This window comes from Gadus morhua, chromosome 6 (assembly GCF_902167405.1).
Source record: "Gadus morhua chromosome 6, gadMor3.0, whole genome shotgun sequence".
NCBI classification, from domain to species: Eukaryota; Metazoa; Chordata; class Actinopteri; order Gadiformes; family Gadidae; genus Gadus; species Gadus morhua.
In genome coordinates this window covers 6,790,209-6,812,708 of record NC_044053.1, presented here as the reverse complement: position 1 = coordinate 6,812,708, position 22,500 = coordinate 6,790,209, and the positions used below count along the sequence as shown (strand labels likewise).

Below are 22,500 nucleotides of genomic sequence, written 5' to 3'. Positions count from 1 at the left end.
CCCAGCGTGGCGCCCAACGTGGCGAGCAGCGACGGCGTAGTGCGCATAAGAGGGCTGCCCTTCAGCTCCAACGAGTACGACATCCAGACGTTCTTCTCGGGTACGCTCTCGTGGTCCTTGGCCCGCTCTTCACTTTTGTTGTTGTTGCCGTGACACACCTCTTTTTGCATTAAAAAAACCGATCACATTGGGATTTTCATGGGAGAGGGAGTGTATTGATCATGTTCTGCTGAATCCAAATTGGAATGGCATGTGATTGCAGGCGCTGTAAGTGATGTGGTCACTTCCTGTTTGCTTTTTCCAGTTGGCACTCTGCTCAGCGTAAATGGGGGTCTTCCATGAATCCTATATCTTCCCTGGCAGCTTTCTATCCTTTCCGTGTTGGGTTGTGTAAGCCATTCCTGGCAGCACATTAATCGGTAGCTTTGCTTGCTAATCCATTGTCAGGCAACACTGAAATCCTGCTGTCTGCCCGTGAAAGTGTAGAGAGGTTTGGCACTTTGTGGAGTTCTCTCTTCTTATTGGATAAAGTGGGATATTAGACCACTCGTTTTCCGTTTGCTGCAGAATGTAGACAATGGGAGACCCATGGTGGAAACCAAACAATACAACTTTCAAACAATCAGTGAAGGCTGTTGGAATACAGACCTATTCAGCACTTTTCAACAAAATAACACAGCGCCTTTTTAATGTGTCACATTTTGACAAAGCTATGCAAGATCCCTGAAAACAAATGAGGAGAAAGGGAAAAATAATTGTGTGTTTTTCCCCCCCCCCTCTTCCAGGGCTGGATATAGTGGAAGACGGAGTCACCATCGTGCGAGACTTAAAGGGGAGGAACTCAGGCGAGGCCTTTGTGCGCTTCGCTTCCCAGGACATGGCTGACGAAGCTCTGCAACGCGACAGAGGCCACATAGGCAACAGGTAGGCTCCTGGTTCACAGCAAGCCGATTAAACAGCACTTGTGTCGCTTTTTGAAATCCCAAAGTCAAGTCTCTTATCTGAGGACAGTTGTGGCTGGATATTGTTCGCTGATTTTATGGATATTTAATATTTTAAGGCCTTACAAAAGTCTTTCAAATCTCTTCTTGAGGAGATGTTGATCAGTCAGCATCAAAGCAGTACAGAGGCCCTTTGATTACACTCATGTTAAAGACTTCATTGAATGAGAACGGACAATCGAGTTTAATAACATATCCAAGAAATTTTCGTGGTTGTTTAAATCAACAAATAAAGCTCAAATCGCGCCGACCCTTTGACTATGTGTGCTGCTGTCTCCTGTTTGGTGGCCCGTGACGCTCCAGGTACATTGAGGTGTTTGCCAGCGCCAGCAGCCAGATCCGCACCAGTTGGAAGAGCAAAGAATGGGTCCAGAGCGACTCGTCTCCGTCCCACGACGGTCAGCCCCGACCCTCCCCTCCGTGGGCGGAGCACAACGGTGAGGACCTCGCTAAGCCACGTTATTTAGTTTACCGTCTAGTACTGAAACACTTAGGGGCCGTCTACATTTGTACCTGAAACAGTATTTTCAAATTGGTCAAACATAAAAATGACGATTTGGGCCTCGCTAAGCCACTTATTCAGTTAAATGTATACTACCGAAACACCGACATCTGGACAAGAAAGAGTATTTTCAAATTTGTCAAACGTCTGAAATGTCTCTTATTTTATTTCCTCCCCCAGCGGCCTCCAACCCAGCCACCACGTTACATTACGTGCACATGAGGGGCGTGCCCTTCCATTCTACCGGACGAGACATCGCCCACGTAAGGCCGTGACACCATCATCTGGGGGCACCAACACCTCTGTTTAATATGTCATAATTAGTGCTGTCAGTTAAACGCGTTATTAACGGCGTTAACGCAAACCAATTTTAACGGCGTTAATTTTTTTATCGCGCGATTAACGCAATTTATTAAAAAAAAAAACTAAAAAAAAATTTGGCCTCAAAACAAAGAAGCAGTAGCCTGACTGCTATGTTCAAGGCAGTATGTTTGTATGTTCATCGTTTAATTGCACTATAGGCTTTTTTTTGTATCGTCCTGTTTTGATCAGTATATGCCAATGTTGTTATCAATAAAAAAACATTTGCACATGGCAAGCCGATGCACTTCTCCATGTTGATAAGAGCATTAAAATGAGAACAATTAATGGGACAAAGAAATCAATGGATATTTAGCATAGAAAAAAGATTGCTATTTTTGCGATAATCGTGAGTTAACTATGACATTAATGCGATTAATCGTATTACATATTTTAATCGCTTGACAGCACTAGTTATAATGTATGCAATTCGGTGAACGCTTTCATCCAAAGGGTCTTACAATACTTATTTTGGATCCCAGACGGAAAATCCAGGTGCAACAGCAGCACGTGCAGGACAGTACTGGAATTACAAAGAATACAAAATTATTCTGACGTCTTTTTGGTCTTTCTCCTTTTTGGATTCCAGTTCTTCTCCCCACTGGCCCTGTCCAAGATCCTGGTTGAGTTTGGGCCGGACGGGCGGCCCAAGGGGGAGGCGGACGTGTTCTTCAGGTCCCACCAGGATGCAGTGTCAGCCATGTCCAGAGATAGGCTGCATATGGGTAGGCGTCTTGAGCAGGCTCATCAGATCCTCATTCAGTCACATTCATGCAGGATTGCATAAGCCAAAAGTTGTAAAGACAGCTTTCTATATTCAGGATGTATTTGGGTTGATATATTTGGCTTTCCTCTTGCCACGGATGTTAATGACGGATATTCGAATTGCACCAAGTTGTTATGTCGCACTCCTAAATATATCTATATTTTTATATATCTATCCATCCATCTATCTAGATATAGATATAGATGGATGAACAGCATTTATGCAATTCTTGATCCTGAATGGACGATAAATTCAAGGGCCTTTTAACCGTTCCAAATCAATGCACTACAAGTTATGACCAAAAGTTGCCTTGACAACACAAAAACTTAGAAATAAAGTTCTAGATTAGCAACTGATATGTTAGTTACCATTGTTGGTCACTGGTATAAGTGGATTATACTATCCTGGTGTGTTCCATTATTTTAACGTAATTGTTTTCCAATGACGGGACCCTCAGTGGTGGTTTATTCCTTACATAAGAGTTTGATTGGTCTTCACTAGAGTGCCTTCATACTTTTCCACAACTCTTTATTCTACGACATATTTGTCATTAATTATCCGGATCTGTGCTGGCATATTTGTAAATCGGTGATGTTCAAATGAATCGTTTCTAGAATGCATTCTTTTTTTTTTAGGTGGGAGATACATTGAGTTGTTTCTCAACTCCACAAATACTAACATGAGTAAGTAGTGAACTTTTTTTTTTATTATACATAAAAGTTCCTAAGAAATTTTATCTGGCGTTTGTTTTGTAAATACGTTTTTTAAATCCACCTTTTGTGGGACTAATTAAGTGAACAAATGTACGTTTTCAAGATTAATGTGATTCATTGATGCTGGTTTCAAGTGATGTACATCTTCACTCAAGTGAAACAATCGACAAAATTAATACTTTCAACATGCCAGGCAGTAATTCAGATTTTCTCTCTGTAGGTGATGATGACTGAAAAAAAGATGTCCCTCTACCCAAGATAATTGTTTATTTCCGTATAATAACAGGATGTTCATATGATACAATAAACATTCCTGGCCTCAAACAAACTGCCTAATAAATGGTCTTAATGTGGAAGAGGGGGTATTCTTTTAAACAAAAATAAATTATCCAATAAAATAGTGAAGTGTGTACAGCTTCATTTGATTAGATGACTTGCTGACAAGTTCTTAAAGCTCTCACTTCGTTCTTGGTTGAAAATGCACTTTATTTGACTCATTTTATTGGGGCCGAATAAATTAATTGGTCAAGCAACCATTGCTATTCTTCCTACCATTAAAACAAACATCATAGAATGTTACAGCTTATTACAGCATGTCAAGTGTAATCGTATTTCGCTTCGTATTGTAAATCAGTATTTTAAGATGAGTTTATTTTCAGACATCACAATATGAGAGGCCTACAGCAGATTCTATATCAATGATATAGCATACATGCCCATGTTAGGCAACCTAATTGCAACAAGTAGACAAATTGTCTTTTGTTGCAACCGGAAACCACATTATGCAGTTTTTAAAAGCATGAGTCGAGACTAATAAGACAAATTCTCAATATTACATCAGAAGGTTAGTTTTACTTGCAGTTTTATAGCAGAACCGGTTAATATGATGAAGAAGTAGGTCTAGAATTACCATTACACCAAAGATAGTGGCCATCTGTATAGCATTGAATTAATGGATCATGGCAACAATTTCACTTTAGTATTATGAGATGGATAAAAATTATAAGCAAATCCACTTGGTGGACACTTAATAGTGTTTAAAATGCATAAATACATAAGATGAGCTGTTGGAAGTAGCTAAAATTCCCCTTTTTAAGTCTAGCAATCCCCATAGAGTGCTTTAGTTTGTCGGGAAATCAAAAAAGTGCTTTTTGGCAGTGCCAGTAAATACCACAATAATAAAAAAATAAGCAATGCCTTTGCTGAAATGTCTTGAGAGTTCCCCTTATACATGTGTCCCTGTTGTGCCCAGCAAACGGGTCGATAGAGAATAGGGCGTTGTCAGGTGGGACTCGAGGCGTATTGCTGTAGCAACAGGAAGTAGCAGGTGTCGCACACGTTCTCCGGGAGGATGGACGAGGGCAGCGGCAGCTCGTTGGTCAGGCAGCTCTCACAGAAAACCCCACTGCAGTTCTTGCACCGCTTCTAGAACGAGCAGAAGCACCACAGCCCCATCAGACCAACTGGTCAAAAACAAATGTGTTTTAAAACGGAGATGAATCCGATATGTACACGGTTCATCAGCTGATGATCTACAAGTTACACTGAATGTTAAGATAGTACATATTGGCTTTCCAACACAATAGGTTCAGCTGTTTCATAAATGATCATTCGATTCCAATAGGTTAAAACGGAATCTACATCATAAAGGGAACATTTTATTAACCGAGAAATTGTAGACACTTTAGAGCGAGCAATCTATTCATTCAGGCTCTGCTGGTGTACCTTAATCCTCGTAAGAGACTCCTCCTGTTCACAGATAGTGCAGATGGACAACTGGCTCAGCTCCAGCACTGATTTCTCCTAGACAGGACAACAAAGGACATCATTATTACAGTTCTCTTTATTGGGAAAGCTCCACATTCAGCTTTACCCATCTCACCAATCAAAAGCAGGTAATTATCTGTATACATGAATTTAAAGTGATCGCATATTTGTTTGCCCATACCTTTACATCTTCACATTCAGACGAGGGCCTTTGAAAAGGAGGGAGGGGGGGGGGCTGAATGTAAATAGGTAGTGAGAAGGTAGAGTTATAATAAAAACGTGATAATAATCTCAAGTGCTTACGTGGGTGAACCCTCGGCTGTTTTGTCTTCTGAAGCGTCTTCCTGGGCCTTCTCAGAGTCCGGGACATTCACTTTCTGCAGTGAAGAACCAGGCCATTATTAGTGGAAAAACACCACAGTTGCTAGTGTACAAATGGTTATACCATGTCCTATAAATTTTCCTCTTACGAGGCTGTGTCGCGTTACAGCTTGCTCCGTGTGCGGCCGTCCTTTCTGTGGCACAGAGGGCACTGTGGGCTGGGTGCCAAAAGGTTGATCGCTCTTTCGGGCCCTCTCTCTTCTCAGCTCCAGGTCCAACTTGTACCTGGAACAACACGCGTTTAGACTTGCATACCGCTAGTATGCATGTGCTTCAGCTGAAATTCCATCTTAAAAAGAAAAAGTTTGATCCAAGTAACATTACAGAATGTTATCCCTGCAACATGGCTTCCATTCGCTTTATTTGTAGGGTTACCATCTTGAATTCGAGGGGGGTGCAAAAGTTTTAAAAAAAATTGTTAACATGGATGGCTTTTCTAACTTTTCTCTCTAACCTGATGTCACAAAACAACTTTATAAAAAAAAAGCTACCGTCAACTTCTGGAATCCTCAGCAATCCTCCCCCCCCTCCCCAAGTGTCGATTTTGAATTCAAGATGGCCACCAAGGGAATTCGACAAATACAGCAATGTTGACGTCGACTACCTCTGTTTCCTCAGGTGCTCCACCTCCGTCTGCAGACTCTCAATCTTGTCCCCAAACTCCTGTTTGAACAGGCGGTTGGCCTCCTGGGCCAGATCCCGCTCCCTCTGAGCCTGCTTGGATCTGGGGTGAGCAGGGGGGGGGTGCCACATAAACTCATGGTAAAATGAGAACTTAAACAAAAAATAAACCAAAACACAAAACTAGGTGGGAGAGAGGTTTAACCATCACTAAAATTAAAAATAAAAAACTCCTTAAATATATGAAAAAAAGTCCAAACACAGAAAGGAGGCAGCCGAACGTCAGAAGGCATTTGGTGAAGCCGAAGCAAGCGGTTTTTATTGAGTTATCTTAATAGCCTTGTGGTTACGACAATTTACACCAACGTTATTGTTTACATACAAGTTGAAATTATTAAAACCCATTTGGCCCTGGTTGACTCTCTAATAGGAGGTTAATGATCCCGACCTGGCATTTAACACAGATGCAAACTCTGAAACACAACATCAACACCGAAAAAAACAACTTCGGAACAGGGTGACGAGGATGAGTGTAGACTCCCTTCGTACTTATTATATCTAGAAAATAGAGGATATAGAATAGCGTTGAGTGGGTGGGTAGAGGACATGATTCCAGGGCCTTTTTGTTTTTTTTTATGTGCCAGAATCCAGGGAGCCATCGCTGTGCTAAAAGCATATGTGGCGCCGTTGGGAACAATCCATCCAATCAAACACCTCAAGGGGGCGTATTGACAACCATGTGTTCCACTGTTCTTAGCCAATGAGAAAAGCCGAAGCACTGTCAATTCCAGAAATGCATAGCTAAGTCAGCGCCTACCACATCTGTCGAAAGACTAAATGAACTGTGTGTAATAAATAACCGTTATAATTGTAATATTATTATTATTACTAACACAGGGAAAAGAGGAGGTTTGGCCAAAAGGCAGGATTCAGTCCATAGTTCTAGACTCTGCAGAGTCTTCCGGCTTGTGGTGTATGAGAAGTCAGTTTGAGTTCCCCCCCGCGACAACAAAAAAACAGTATACCAGAATAATCAAAAATATTCTAGTTGGATTATTTCTACGCAAAGAATGGAATTGCGGCTCTGTTTGTAACTTGGGGGGGGGGGGGGGGGTCCTGACGTATGAAACTATAGAGAGGGGGGAGGGCTTCATGGCTGAGCCTGAAGGAGCCTTCCTGCAGCAGAGTTCAGGGACCTGGCCTGCTTCACCAAATGCATATCGCTGGTGACGTGCCCATGAAGATGAGACCAAATCAAACAAAAGCAAAAGATGAGCGGATCACGGGGTAAAAAGGAAAACAATGAGGATGGAGTGAGAAAAGACAAACAAACAGGAAAAAGAGGAATCATTGTAGGTAGTAGTCGATTTATCTTGTACTGCGTGATGTTTCTTATGAAAATCAACAAGCTGGATAAAAATGCACTTTGCAGATCTTGGAATCTAGGTTCAAAACGCTCTTCACTTTCTAAACATGTGTTTGGATTGGGTAGTCTGAGATGATATAAAATGTGGTTCTTAAAGGATCCGCCTATCCTGCCTGTCCTCTCCTAAACTCCGCGATTGCACACCTGATGTTTTTGATGAAATGTTTGGGACTTAATGTTATTAGTCCAAACCGGTGTGTACCAGTAGAAGAGGAGATTAAGAACCTAAGGCAGGACAGAGGGGTCGCCACAGTCATGTATTCTTAAAGAACTGAGGTAAGAAAATCCTTGTACGAGTTTTGGGAGTTTGTCCGTGCGTGGTGCCAGGAAGCCTACCTGCTCTCCAGCTGTTTGACCGTCCCGGCCATCTGGTTTATCTTGTCCTCCAGGCCGGTGATGATGTCTCCCTTTTGTTTGGAGCTGGCCTCGGAGCTCTGCAACACATAGGGATCACATGACAAGATCCCTCTCGAGATCCCTCTCGAGATCCCTCTCGAGATGGATCCCTCTCGAGATGGATCCCTCTCGAGATGGATCCCCCTCTCGATCCCTCTCTCGATCCCTCTCTCGATCCCTCTCTCGGTCCCTCTCTCGGTCACTCTCTCGGTCACTCTCTCGGTCACTCTCGGTCACTCTCGATCTCTCTCGATCTCTCTCGGTCACTCTCGATCTCTCTCGATCACTCACTCGGGCTGGCGATGGCAGGAGGGCCGTTACCTGTGCCTTGTGGGTCAGCTGTTGGTTGAAGGTGCGGATGTCCTCCATCTGCGTCCGGAGCTCCACCAGGGCGTCCTGCTTTTCGCAAACATCCTTCTCCAGCATCTTCATGGACAGCTCCATCTCCTGCTTCATGCCGATCTGGACCTCCAGCTCCTTCTCCACGTCCTGAGGGTCCACAACAACAACAACAACAGTATAATAACCATCAGACAGGCATAAAGGTTAAGTGCCGGCACATGATGCTGCGTTCACGTTTAGCCGAAGTACAATATTGCTGATGCCAGATAAGCCATTAAAGTACATTACAAAGTGTACTGAGGAGCTGTAGCTTTGTGGAGGTAGTCTAATGCAGGCTGGCTGGCTGACTGACCAGGCGTAGTAGGGTTTCCTCCTTCAGCTGTTTGCGGGTTTCTCCCAGTGATTGTCCATCTGTTGCTACTGGTACTGCTGCATCGCTTCTCAAGGCCTGGAGAAGAAGACGAAATGGAGATAAACATCGATCAAACAGTTCCCTTAAAACAAATGAGGCGTTAGTCATTGTGAGAATTCCAATGTTTAAATTGTGTAATATTTTGTATAATTAATTCTTAGATTTGACCTTTATGAAAGTGTCTATGTAAAAGAGCTATCCCTGAATTTAAAAAGGTTTTCCCCTGTCTCAAAGGATAAAACATTAATAAGAGTTAATCGTTGGTACATGAGAACATAAAAATATTTATAAGCACAGTTCACACCGCTAATGTTTGCATCCAAAAGACGTTTAGTAATGAAAAGTCCCTGTGAGTTATTGGTTAGAGGGACAAGGGACAAGCGGTTTAGCGGATGATGTTCATAATGGGTGTACCTTTCGGTTTGACTCCATCTGGTAAGAGCTCTCTTCCTTTACTCGCTCCACATCCTCTTGCAAGGTGATGATCCTGTTGTTAGCCACTGCGAGCTTGGGTTGCGGATAAATGTTTTAAGATTTTAAGTTGATACTTATGAATGGATTATCAAAACAGGATTTCTTTGGGACTGAATCCCGGGTAGAAACATAATACTACAATGTGAAGCTCACCTCCTCCGTTAGCTTGGTATTGGACTTCTCAAGAACATCCACCTTAGCCTGCAGGTTATTTACGGACGCACTGTGGAAATAGACCAGAACCACACAATATCACAACTGACGTTTAACTCACACAGCCGATGAGGTATAGAAAGGGCCTTTTGACGCACCTTAAATGTCTGTTTAGCTCCTCCACATAATTTTTCTGATCGAGAATTGCCGTGATCTGACCGTCTCTAAAGTAAGGGGAGGAAAAGGCCACATGAAAAATTTGTTAATTTCTAGACCGAAACCCAACAAAAAAACTATTAACACAACTATCCATAGCCTCGTATTTAAACTACTTTTAATGATAAAGTAGTTTAATTAAAATGTCCTTGAAAAAAAAGTAAACTAAAAAGCTAAAACCAGTTACCCAATCAAAGCATACATCAGGGACAAGCCAGTGTCTCTAAACTAGAGTGCAGGTCTAGGAACTTTCTTAGGTCAAGAAGGGTTCATGTTGTACACAAGACTTTGTGAATGGCTCCACTATGTCATGAGTTGGGGGTTCAGGGTGGTCCGTGAAGGGGAAGCACTCACCCCTCTGTGCTCTTGCTACTGTTGCCGCTGTCTTTGAGGTACATTGAGAAATCGATGACGCCGACCTTCACACAGTGGTAGAGAAGAAGGACGTTTGCATGTTTTTTTTTTTACCACAGAGCGGCACGTGTGAGATGCAGCGAAGACGATTTATATGTCGCTAAATATTCCAAATGTTAATCAAGTGCAGGCCAATGTACTCACTTTGCTAGTAACGACAGATATCACAGAAAGGTTTATATTAGCCATTGTCCATCAGAGAAATGGTCAAAGGAAGCAATTCACTTCGAACCAAAAATAGCTCAAAACCAAAACAGTTGACCAAATAAACCAAATTTACGCAAAACAAAAAGAAGGGATGAGAAATGGATGAGTACCTGTGAATCCAAGTCTTCTCCCTTCATGCAGAGGTTGGCGTCGATCACATTAAGGCCCACTAGAAGCCCTGCGATGACCGCTCCCTCCTCCTCCATCATTAAGGCGTTCGCTTCGTAGAACTCACTACAACAGAGAGGGGACCGACATTACAGGTGATATCATAGCAACTGCCTTTTCTGTAGTCAATAATAATAGTTTGACTCATAATGCCTTGAATAAATATAGACCTTGCCCTAACAAAATACACCTAATCTTTTATCTGAAAACATTTTGTAATACACACTGCAGGACCCATACAATGTTATTTAGTATCATTTCTGCTACAGTTTTTATTTTTCTCATAAGGGGGAGATCGTTAGGTTACCAAGAGTACATGTTTGACTGGGATCCGGCCACATGGGAACCGTCACAGGTGTGCTCTCATGAAGAATACAATTGTTAATGGCACACCGTTGTTAAAAAAAAGCGAAGGAACCAAGTGTGTCGGACTGGTCGATATTTTAGCAATCGAAAAGAAGTAGAGAGGATAATCCCTACGGACCCTTCTAAGAATACAAAGGGGTTTCCGGTTTTACTGGTGGGAGGAGACACAAAGGCCCAAGCCCATTTCTACCCCTTACCCCTTCCCTTCCCCCTCCCCCTTGTTTTGAAGAGGTAAGGGGAAGAAATGGGATTGGGTCATATTCTGTACAGGAGTCACTTTCAGTCCATTTCATCATCCATTTAGTGGTGCTACCTTAGCAGGTCCTTCCTGTTGATGATGGTCTTCATGTAATCAGAGAGTTTCTTCTGCATTAAGGCCAATCGCAACCAGGCTCGTCCTCTTCCTAGGGGTGTTCTGACAGAAAACACAGCAAGTTCAGTCAAAACTATTAATCCACTTCCTCCATCTGCAGTCTATTTATCCTATTAACGCATTATAATTCCATCACTCATCAGCCTTGCTCAAAATACTCTTCTCAATGCGACTTCCTCGATCAGATCTGCCAGATCCTATCACAGACCGTGCTTCTAGACTTAACATTTGAATGAAAACTTTCTGGCCAGATCTGTAATTGAATCGCCATTTGAGTTACCACTTAATATTTAAATATTCCGTGCTTTAATACAAGGGATAGCTAAGAAGAAGCTACTGTTCTTTTTCTTAAAGGAAACATATTATGGCGTTTTCCCAACCAGTAAACATAGTATTTGAGTTCCAGAAAACATGTTTTTGAAGTCGTTTGCTGGAAATAGCCTTTAGGGAAAAAAATCTCGCCTGCCGCTATTCCCCTCTGTTTCAGTCCCTCCAGAATGCGCTGTTTCTGGTGTCTGTAGCTTTAATGCAAATGAGCTGCTGCCCATTGACCAATGAGCTGTCAGACTGATCCACAGCATGGAGGAGAAGGGATTGTTTCTGTTTGCGGCTCCTGGAGCTCTATATCTATATAATATAATAATATTATATATGGGTATTTATATAATATTATATCCAATATAACGGCCAAAAGCAATGTGCGCCTCGGATGATATTATGAATCATCAAGACTGCATCTGACGTCTCTGGTACTTCCACAGCAAGTAAAGACTCGTAGTGGAGGATATCTCGGCCATGGTGGAGAACAATTGGTGGAAAGGAACTTTGGCCTTGACTCTCAAGTCCATGAACCGCGACACGGAGGACAAAGGGATTGTACTCCGGGAGCTGAGCTGCCGGACTGACGCCTAGCCCCCCGCGCCGCTGTCGTAGCCGTCCGGCTGCGGCCGAAGCTTCGGCGGCAGTCCGGCGGTGTACTCCGGAAGCTGAACCGCCGCCGAAGCTTTCCGGCTGCTCCGGCAGGTGTCGCTCCGGGAGCTGAAAAGTCTGGCGGGGGTAGCTCGGCGGCAGTCCGGCAGCACAGCTCCGGGAGTACATCCCTTTCTCCCCCATGTCTCCTCCGGCTCCTCCCTTAACGTTTTGGTGCAAAACGGCCAAGGCCAAATTGAATTTGGATGATGACTGACCTGGAACATTGGATCACAACCTGACCAATGTGGAAACGTCTACATTTGACTTAATGTGTCCTGGCACACATCTGTTAGAGTCACAAAAGTGTCACCAAGCCCTTGGTTGCACCTCTTTCTTTGGAAAGTATCTTTGTCAAATCCCAGTGATAAAAGAAACAATTAGCTCGAACCTAAATAGAAAATAATCTTAACAAAATCCAAAAACGCATTCATAAAAAAAAAAAAAAAACATTAAACTTGTTGGCTTTTGTGGACCCGACTTACTTGAGACCAGGCAGGTCTTTTACACTTGCAGTGATCTCTCCTGCCTCAGGTGTTAGCTTCTCCACCAGCTCCAACGCCCCCCAGAAGGACTTGTTCTGCCCCAGGAACGTCTTCTTGGCTGATCAACCAAACGGATGAGATTTGTCAACAATAAACAACATTCAGCAACTTTATGGCAACTTGGCATGCAATGACCATTTACAAGCAACATAATAATAATAATAATAATAATAATAATAATAATAATAATAATAATAATAATAATACATTTACATAGTATCATTCGCTCATAATTAAGAAGGATTTTTTTTTTTTTTTTCACGTACTTTTCAGCCCGTGTTTCAAACAGTGCTCCATCACCACGAAGAACTGTTGGAGGGGCGCGTAGTCCGAGTCGAGTGTGCGGCCGAGGTTCAGCGCCGACTCGATCAGGCCTTTGATGCTCAGCTTGGCCATGTTCATCAGGTTCAGCCTCTCGATGGCAATGGGATCCTTTGGATCTGAGAGGGAAATGACCGACGGAAGCAAACATGAAATGAGACTGGCTACTGACCCCGGTAGAAGCCCTCAACGATCAACACAAGGACTTGCAATGCAGCAGTTGCATATGGCTGCTTCCCTTTGTCTTTCTGCATAACTCGCGGCCCTCTTTTTCTTTGAATAACGATGAAATGAAACTTTAGTGGAAGAGATTGCCAGAGTGTCGCTCCAGTGGTGCGGAGTGCAGGACCGTGTTACTGTTGACAGCAGAGCAGTCCATAAGTCTTGGGATATCGTCTGAAGGACGCCATGTTGTTTATCTCCTTGGCTCGGTCCACGGTGGAAGTGATAAGAGCACTGCAGGTCATTTTGATTGGTGGACAGGATCCGAGATGGCCGTTTATTTTATTATATTTGGTGTCGAGTTGCTGGCAAGGGAAGATCCCATTGTTTGTTCGTCTGGTAAATTTGTTCCAGACAAAAAAAGCCTCAAAGCATGAAAAACTGAAGAGGATAGCATTTGGTATAAATACAATACGCAACGGTGGGTTTTAATGCAATATTGGTAGTCCTGTCATTCATTTGTCAGGATAAGTATTACTTTAATTGCAGAGTTCTTTTTGATGGTGGCAGCAGGCACATTTTGCAAACTCACCCACCGAAGACATTCCTGGATATGTGAATAACCCACAAGAGTAAGCTGCTTTGAATGCTTTAGAGACTATTGATTTACAACATATTAGCAGCTCCATTAAATGCATAAGTGCTTACTAATAACGGTTACAATGTTCTATGTTCCACAGATTAAAACCACGAGGGCTGAAACTTAAGTAGTGCTGTCAAATAGCCGGAATTCTTTGTTTAAATTAGATTAGTTTGGTGAATTTGAATGATCACATTCTGTGAAAGAAGTCCAGGCATCTATTTTGAAATGTATGTGCTCCATCCAAGGCGAATAATGCAGTTTTTATATGCAGTATATAAGATGGGAAAGCTGGGTTACGTCAAGTCGTCGTTCAGGTTGGATGGGGTTGAATGGGACACGCCACAGCATGCAAGCGTAAATCGGCTGCGTGATTGGCTGGCTAATTTAGCATCTGGCTATGTTGAGCAAAACAGACCCCGGAAATGATTTGCTTAAAAAACACAACGCGTCTGCTTTCCAGGATCAAAACACATCCAATGAGCGACCCAGCCCCCTCCCCCAACCGAATGAGGCTCCATCACCCAGCAATGAATGTACAAAAGCTGTTAGCATGCTTAGCATCAGGTCTCCACATCCACCTCCCCCGCCCTTCTCCTCCACGTTCCCTCTGAAATCAAACACGATGCTCATTAAAAACGACAGGGATTCACACCATCCTCGGAAGCGGCAGAGCTGCGACGGCGGTGGTGGTGGTGGTGGTGGTGGGGGACCTGGAGACTGGCTGCTGTCACCACGCCCTAACCATAACAACGTTGTGCCTGTGACATACACAGCACCACCAGGCTACCAGGCTCTGCCACCGTTACCTTCGTGTGTCGGCTCTGGGTCTGGGGTGAGGGAGATGTCGTTGAGCTCGCGCAAGCACAGCCATTCCCCGTCGACAGACACGCGGAAGTTGCAGAGGTATATGGTCTCCCGTGCGGCCTGGGTGATCTTGTCCGTGGTGGGGGTCGGCACGTCGGTCTGAGGCGTCAGGTCAGACATGATGACTCAGCTGATGTGAAGCAGCACACAGACAGACAGCCAGCCACTCCGCCCGAGAGAAAGGGTGCAGCTTTTGTTGTGAAAGCCGAATGATGATAAGGCTTACAATAAAAACTGCCGCTTCGCAAGGCACAAATCACTACGTGTGCTAGAAAAACAACACTGGGAAAAGATGGAGAAGCACAAAAAAAAGAGGCTAACAGTAGCTTCCAGAGGCTTTTAAAAAATAAATGGATTTTTCTTTATTCCCGCATCCTCATCTCCTGCCGCTACAGAAGGAGCCAAGAGAAAACACTGTTGTCTTGAGAACTGCTGCCTTGCCCTCCTCTCAGCCAGAGGATTTAGAATGCAAGAGAGCACTGTGGTGGAAATCACGGCCCGCCTCCTGTGAGCTTAGTGCCCGTTCACTCTGATTGGGCTGCTTGTGCACCGCAGTGAATGCACTAGGTGGGTGTTGACCAAGATGGCTGACAAGTAGGCTGTGAAGAGGAACGACGGTCACATGAGCAGATGGTGCATGCGTAAAAAGGAGGGGGGGGGGGGGGGGGGGGGGTTGGTACTCCGCGTGTACTATACTCACTGGGTTCCCTGTGAGTATTCATCCAAGGCTAATAATGATGGAGAATAGCACTCATCCAATTCCCATCAATAAACACATCTTTGCTGTAATAGAAGATTGTATTGATAATCAAATGGTTAAACTAACAGGAAATAATTATTGTGTCACAAAATGTCAAATGATGTCAAAACGGTTATAGCAGGTATACGACTTATCTTAATTGAGCAGCATTTATTTATGTATTGACATTAATATGGGGAAAAAACAAATGCACCCCATTTTCAGGCAATTGCCGTCTTTGTGCCACCGATGTGGTGTTTCACAACTAACAGACAATGCATTTACTGACAACGGTGAAGGTACAAGATGAAATCACCAACGAACGCAGCAGAGGACGGGGTCCAGCTGTCAATCATGACGCTGTATGGTGTGGGGACGGGAGGCTAATGTCATAGCTAGGTTTGGACATGTAACCCGTTTTAGGAAGGTAGGTATACCTGTAAGTGTGTGTATATATAAATCTAAATATATATAAATATATACATAGATGAATTATTAAACGTACAGGCTTATATGGGGTTGACGTAGCTTTATTGGCCCAGTCACTGGTTAGAGCGGACTAGGTTTTCATCATAGATGTATGGGCATGTATGCAGACCATACTGCTTAACGTTAGTCCACTTAAATACAATATAATACGAGTGTGACCATGGATATATTTATAACGATATAGAATCAGAGTTAGGCTTAGCTGTTTTCTAATTTGTGTATTTGATATTAGCCTTGTTTGGCTACAAAGCTAACCACCACCACCACCAGGAGCTGAGCCAACGAAACCCGCACTTCAAGCACGGTGCGTCAAGGCAGCTACTGGAGGCTTTAGGAGCCATTTGGCCCTAAGCTTTTGACAGCTCTTGTCCCTGACTCGATGTACACATAGGAGACACAGACACGTGATCACCAATCAGGGGACCTCGGTATAAAAAGTTCACCACAACAACTTACTTTTACTCTTTTTCCGCTCGATGTGGAACTCATACTGGCGGACGGGAGTAGGCGACACCGACCCACCGAAGCTCAGATTGCAAGAGTTTAAAGCTTCTTTGAAGAAGATCACCGAGGTGGGAGAGAACGTCTCCTCCGGGCTATCCACCACCAGTCCATTATTGCCGTCCTGACACTTTGTGTGTCCAGAAGCGCTTAAACTTTCCGAAGGCTGCAGGTTGAGCTCTTTTGGCTTTGTATCCCCCTCCGCCGCCATAATCGGGTCAATATAAAGGTATTGGCTAGCGAACGAGGTGACCGCATAGTATAATGTCTCTATCGGTTATTGAAACACATCGGATCGATCTGGGAAATGTTTGTTTATGCCCGATTCAGCAATCCTCCCTGCTCGCCGCTAAAACCTCCAGCTAGCTTTTTTCCCCGTGTGACCTGACAAACCAGGAAACAGTATTGATGTTTGTCTCGCGAGAGTTTGTACACGTCCAAGCAACTATTCCAAACTGAGATTTCATCGTTCAACCCAGGGTTCAGAACTTCAGACTATACATCCATGGAATGGATTAAAACCTATTTTATACATTCTAGTGTGCAAGATTATATTCCAAAAAGATATGCATATTGTAGCCTATCAAACATATTCTGTGACTCTTATCAGCAGTAAAGACACATATTGTCTGGCATTTTGGTAATATAAATAATATTTTAGCTCTTGGATGAACATATTTTGAGATTAAAATGTTAAGATCAGTAGATAAAGTCAAGCTAGATACATAGATTAAAACATTAACTATGCTGCTTGCATCATGTATTTGTTTTTTAATCTCCAATATTTGATTTCGCAGCCATTAGCAGAATTTGATCCGCTGAAGTTAGATTAGTCTTTCAATTAGAGGTTTATGTTGTTGTGCGCAGTAACTTGCTGGGCAAACAGCATTGAAGATGACGACTGCAGAAGAAAACGTATCCCTGAGCTTTGTGTCACCAGAGGCCTAACTCAACGGTAGATATTTTCTGTTAATTTATGTTTCTCACCTTCAGCTATGGCAGCTTTTTTTGCATGCAACTTTTAGAATGAACAGTAGGGGGAGTAAAAGGTTGAATTATCGAGAAATCGGAATATAGAAAGACCTTTATGTAGAATAAAATATGTGATGGAAGATACAGGTATGTCGATATATATTACTATATACTGGGAAGTTATAACAGTGTTCATTATATCAAAAACACATTCTAATGAATATATGTAAACATATTCTTGCATGAAATCTCTTTTTCATTGTGGAAAAAATGATTGTCACAACTATATTTAAAATTTACTTTGGTGCTGCAAATACTTAAAAATATAATGTATGGAAAACATACAAGGAATTCATTCCATAACTGAGATAATGGCAAGTATTCGGCGGATTAGCAACTGCAGTGACCCAACATGGGCAAAGTAAGGTTTAGAATGGTGGGTGTTATTATAATAACTCTTCGGCATGGCTTCAAGCCAGTCAAGCTGAATGTGAGTTATGTTCCAGTCAAGTTTTTCTTGACAGACCTATGTGAGATATATGTATGCATGCAGAATTGTGTGTGTGTGTGTGTGTGTGTGTGTGTGTGTGTGTGTGTGTGTGTGTGTGTGTGTGTGTGTGTGTGTGTGTGTGTGTGTGTGTGTGTGTGTGTGAGCAGAGGAGAAGGGCAGATACTGGCCAACTTTTAACTGGCTTGGCAGTACGGGTAACAGTACAGAATAGACACCTCATTACATGGGCCTGCTTCTTCTTCTTCTTCTTCTTCTTCTTCTTCTTCTTCTTCTTCTTCTTCTTCTTCTTCTTCTTCTTCTTCTTCTTCTTCTTCTTCTTCTTCTTCTTCTTCTTCTTCTTCTTCATTTTAGACTGCACTTAGCAATCGTATACTCACCTATTTGTGTCTTTTTTTTGTCTCATTATATTGAATGTACTGACACCATGAGTAGACACTGAAGAATTTTTTTAACACTAGTGGATCCTTTTTCATAGGGTTATCTTCATGTATGGAAAAAGTTGTTATGTTCTTAAACAATAATAGGCCTAAATAAATTACATGGCCACGTTGCATAAAGTAACATTTATTTAACATATATGTTACATAAAGTAACACTTATTTAAAATGGTTACATGGTTATATGTTGAGTCAAAATACAATAGTTATGAGTAAAAAAGCTAATTATTAATTATATTTAAATTGAATTGAATAAGAATAGTAAAAAATCAGGATATTTGTAGAGCCCTAACTAGGGTTGGCGTGTAGAGATGCTGCTAAAACATATTCTGTTGTTTATTGAATGAGAGAAGGACTTGTCAAAATAAGGAATTGATTAGAAATTAATTAGGTAGAGCCATTGCTTTTTGAACTCTTGTATCTTGGTAACATTCATTTTATTACCGGCTGAGGAGTATTGGTTCTTAAGATACATTTTCTGAATGCCATGATGTTGCTAGAAGATTCACAGATGAAAGACGAAGTGGCAAAGCATTTTCTTTAAAAGCAAAGCTACTTCAAAGACGTCCAGTCTTTGGCTGTCAACCGATGCAACCATGTGGTATGATAACAAGGATCAAAAAGACATCGTCAGGCATCACACAAACACACACACACACACACACACACACACACACACACACACACACACACACACACACACACACACACACACACACACACACACACACACACACACACACACACACACACACACACACACTCACTATTGCAATATCTACAACACTAAATGTCTTCCAAAGCCAAAGGAAAGATTCTAGCCAAACGTAAAGATGAAAAATGTACTTTCGATAACTTTTCCCAAAAACAAAAACCCCAAGAAGTTAGGATTTTTTCTCATGTGTCTTCACAATGAACCCGTAAGCTGTCAAACCTCTGAACGGAAATTGCTGACATGCTTAGGGAGGGCGTTAATTATGTTTTGCATTATACATCAATATATGTGGGACATTCTCTGAAACTTCCCAGTTATATAGTGTTTTCATGTTAGCCTAAAAATATTTGGTGTTGTGAATAAAAACACAAAACTGTTTTGAGAACACATTTTAAGTTATGGAAAATCGTAAGCCGTAATCAACATTGAACCTTTTTGGACAAATTCTTCCTTAGAATTATTGTGTGTTAACAATGTGGACTGCATTGACAGTAGCCTATATGCTGAGAGACCGTTTTCCATTCAGTTCTGAATGATATTTGTTGCACTTTTGAAAATAGTGTTTCTAATAATAGAAACACTTTGATGTTGAATTTGATGACGTTGACCAACTATTTTCTCGTGTTATAACATTGGTTAATGAAAAGGTTATTTTGACATTGGGTTTGAATTACAAGGTCGAAAAGCCAACCTCCTTAGATGTAGGAATGTCATTAAGAATGTCAAGGAGGGTCCAAATTCAAATGGATGAATGACTAAGATTCCCTATTTGGTAAAACAAAGTACTTCTAAAATATTCTCAATGGATAAAGAAAAACACAGTATGTAAGTATGTACACCAAACCAGATGCCAACCCCCTAAACATCCATGTAAAGTGCTCCAGAAAGTCTTGAAAAGATAGAATTTGTTGTTTACATTCTAGTTAATGTTAAGCTCATATAAATTCAAAACATTTGAATACATCAGTCAATCCAAGGGTCTTACTCACACACGCACGCACACACACAGGCACGCACACACGCACACGCACACGCACACACACACACACACACACACACACACACACACACACACACACACACACACACACACACACACACACACACGCACACACACATATACAATCATTACCTCCAAGAAGCCGGTAAGGCATCCTCAGAGGAAACCCATGGTACAAACTTCTTGCAATCAGGAGCTGTGCATGGACTTATCAAGGACAGACCGAGGTCACTAAGGTGGTAGAGAAAGTACACACACACACACACACACACACACACACACACACACACACACACACACACACACACACACACACACACACACACACACACACACACACACAGACACATCACAATTACACCATTCATTGCTGTTGCAGATTAATCGTTTTCAATATATCGTATATAGATCATATAGATTATATCGAATGGAGTTAAATATATAGATATAAATATCAGCTTGATGCATGAGTACATGAGAAAAACCTCTAACCCTGGTAAGTAAGTAAGGCAAACTGTAATGTAGTTGAAGAAAATGGTAACATGTAGTATTATCATGGTTATATGTTGAATACAATTGTTACTAGAAGATAATTAAATATATCTTAAATTCTGTATTCTGCCAATACATTATTTTCCTGCTAAGTGTGGGACACGCTACAAATTCTTGCCTTAGGTTATAAATTATTAAGAAATTAGTTACTGTCGTTCATGGAGCAATGTTAATAATTAACTTGCGCTGTGTTCTTCCTCATCCTATGTATCCCATTGTAATAGTGTATGACAACCGTTAGATGTCGCTGTAGAATGAAATAATATCACGCGCCCGGCATTTAAAAAATAATTCAACAGTGAGTACAATTTCCCATTAGATAAAACATTTCCTAAATTGAATATCATACTTCAACATTAGGCAATTTGTGTCAAACCATTTCAAAGAGCGAACTAAGAAAAAAACAAAACAGTATATACCTATCTAATATGCAGTTTAATAATATACCTATTCCAATATAGCCATAAGGAAATAAGAAGCAAAAAGCAAAAAATGCACAAATAATATATGACACGCAAGGGGCAAAGCATTATGCAAGTCTAGAGCACTCCTCCATCCCAGACCTGTGCGGAGACACTTTGACCTCCCCTCGAGACGTGACGTTGACAAAAGGACGGTCTTGGAGAGATAACGAAAAGCATGTCGAGCCGCAACACAATATCACTCATAAAGTTACTCGCTTACTGTGAGTAGTCTTCTCTACCTCCATGCCACCGCAAGGTGAGGACGACCAAAGATAAAGCCAAAGAGACCAGCGGTAAGTAGGAGCTCTGAATGCGTAAATAGCTTTAAGTTTAAGACTTGATTATGCGTAAGCTATTTAAGATAGTTCTTCACATTTTGCAAATGTTCACGTACAAAAAATTCGTGGACTTTTTAATAAACGCTTCATAAATTTGGGTCAACATTAATTTCATAATGTTTATAGTGTGCGAAACCGAATGTCATGCAAACGTATATTTTACTCAGGTCAAACAGCACCAGGACGCTCTCCGTTGATCGGCTTCTGCATATTAGTCCAGAGATCTGGCCAGACCTGGAAATTTGCTGCAAACATGAGCACCACGCGTCCCACAAAAAAGTAAGTGATGTCAATCACTCTAACGTTCTCATTTAGCCGGTATTGGGTAACACGTGGGCATCACTTGTTGTCAAATAAAGAATAAATAACGAAACTAGTTATGCGTCATATAAAAGGTCCGCTATAGTAAACGGAAGTGTGTGATTTAAAACACGATGTGTGTAAATTGGACAACACTCAACTTAGTAGAGGAAAGGTTTGATATGTCTGGCTGTAGTGCTGGCATCCACAGCCAGAAAAATGAGGTTATTATGAGATCTGAGGCTCTGAGAGGCAACGGCCTATATTTGATTTATTTATACATTTTTGAAAGAAAATTGGGTTCATCGCCAACACAAAATACATGTTATTGCTTGTTGAAAAAATTGCATTGAATGAGTGCACTCCATAAAAGCATTAAGTCTTATGTTTCCCCTAAAAAATCATACATCTCAGGCAATATACCAAATATACATGGGACTATAATAGTTGTATAGTTATTATTAAATGGTAGTTACACTGGTCTAGAGTTCAGGTATTCACTGGGGCTTGATTACAGATTATGCTTGACATTACACTGTACAAGTTGTTTGAAAACTGTGCTGATATACTGTACACAGAGCCCATGAAAGGGTTTCCATCATACATTTTCTGTTTACACATACATAGAAATTCAACATTGTGTAATTCTGTTGGTTTGTTTCTATGATAATTATAATTATGATAATTATAAGTCTTCTTTACAGCTCTGGTTTGCATTGCAAAATCTGCTAGAAATATATATGGTGTAGTGGCAGTAGCATGTGTTGGTCCTCCCAGTAAGTTAACTGGGCCTGTTATACATGTGGTTGTTCCATAGGTGGCAATGGAGCAAGTCGAAAGAAGTAGTGATAGCTCTAGCCTTTAGTTTGTGGCTGAACTCAAACTGATTAAAGAAACCGCATAAACTGTGGTCCAGTTCA

The 22,500-nt window shown here is 41.8% G+C and overlaps 3 protein-coding genes across 9 annotated transcripts in view; 2 read left to right on the top strand and 1 right to left on the bottom strand.

Annotated features, from left to right (window-relative positions):
- grsf1 (G-rich RNA sequence binding factor 1) overlaps nucleotides 1-3,670 on the top strand; it is a 5,278-nt gene extending 1,608 nt beyond the window's left edge. Inside the window, exons 4-10 of the mRNA XM_030359699.1 lie at nucleotides 1-100; nucleotides 786-924; nucleotides 1,305-1,438; nucleotides 1,684-1,766; nucleotides 2,453-2,588; nucleotides 3,265-3,312; nucleotides 3,563-3,670. The exon at nucleotides 1-100 is cut by the window's left edge and continues 62 nt beyond it. Of these exons, the coding sequence (XP_030215559.1) occupies nucleotides 1-100; nucleotides 786-924; nucleotides 1,305-1,438; nucleotides 1,684-1,766; nucleotides 2,453-2,588; nucleotides 3,265-3,312; nucleotides 3,563-3,576 (654 nt within the window). The 3' untranslated portion in view covers nucleotides 3,577-3,670. The remainder of the gene's footprint in view (nucleotides 101-785; nucleotides 925-1,304; nucleotides 1,439-1,683; nucleotides 1,767-2,452; nucleotides 2,589-3,264; nucleotides 3,313-3,562) is intronic.
- On the bottom strand, nucleotides 3,596-16,693 carry rufy3 (RUN and FYVE domain containing 3). Of its 5 annotated transcripts, none has more exons than XM_030359676.1 (18): nucleotides 16,247-16,693; nucleotides 12,839-13,012; nucleotides 12,513-12,630; nucleotides 10,999-11,100; nucleotides 10,262-10,385; nucleotides 9,885-9,949; nucleotides 9,473-9,538; nucleotides 9,315-9,384; nucleotides 9,102-9,194; nucleotides 8,628-8,723; nucleotides 8,255-8,422; nucleotides 7,874-7,971; nucleotides 6,095-6,214; nucleotides 5,580-5,715; nucleotides 5,413-5,486; nucleotides 5,291-5,318; nucleotides 5,068-5,145; nucleotides 3,596-4,767 (listed from the first exon to the last, which is right to left on the bottom strand). In XM_030359676.1, the coding sequence occupies exons 1-18, from the start codon at nucleotides 16,500-16,502 to the stop codon at nucleotides 4,624-4,626; spliced, it is 2,010 nt and encodes a 669-aa protein (XP_030215536.1). In that variant the 5' UTR covers nucleotides 16,503-16,693; the 3' UTR covers nucleotides 3,596-4,623. The 5 variants fall into 5 exon arrangements, 4 of the variants coding, with proteins under 4 accessions (XP_030215536.1, XP_030215538.1, XP_030215539.1 ...); XM_030359678.1 differs by lacking the exon at nucleotides 16,247-16,693 and adding an exon at nucleotides 14,505-15,127; XR_003977181.1 differs by lacking the exon at nucleotides 5,291-5,318 and having other exon boundaries at nucleotides 4,414-4,767.
- A 4,395-nt stretch (nucleotides 16,694-21,088) lies between these two features.
- The window catches only part of slc4a4a (solute carrier family 4 member 4a), a 49,540-nt gene continuing 48,128 nt past the window's right edge, over nucleotides 21,089-22,500 (top strand). For 2 of the 3 annotated variants that reach the window (XM_030359661.1, XM_030359660.1), the window contains exons 1-2: nucleotides 21,090-21,235; nucleotides 21,448-21,559. In XM_030359661.1, the coding sequence (XP_030215521.1) occupies nucleotides 21,534-21,559 (26 nt within the window). In that variant the 5' untranslated portion in view covers nucleotides 21,090-21,235; nucleotides 21,448-21,533. Of the gene's footprint in view, nucleotides 21,236-21,447; nucleotides 21,560-22,500 lie in introns of all 3 variants that reach the window. The other variant, XM_030359656.1, reaches the window with a different exon arrangement.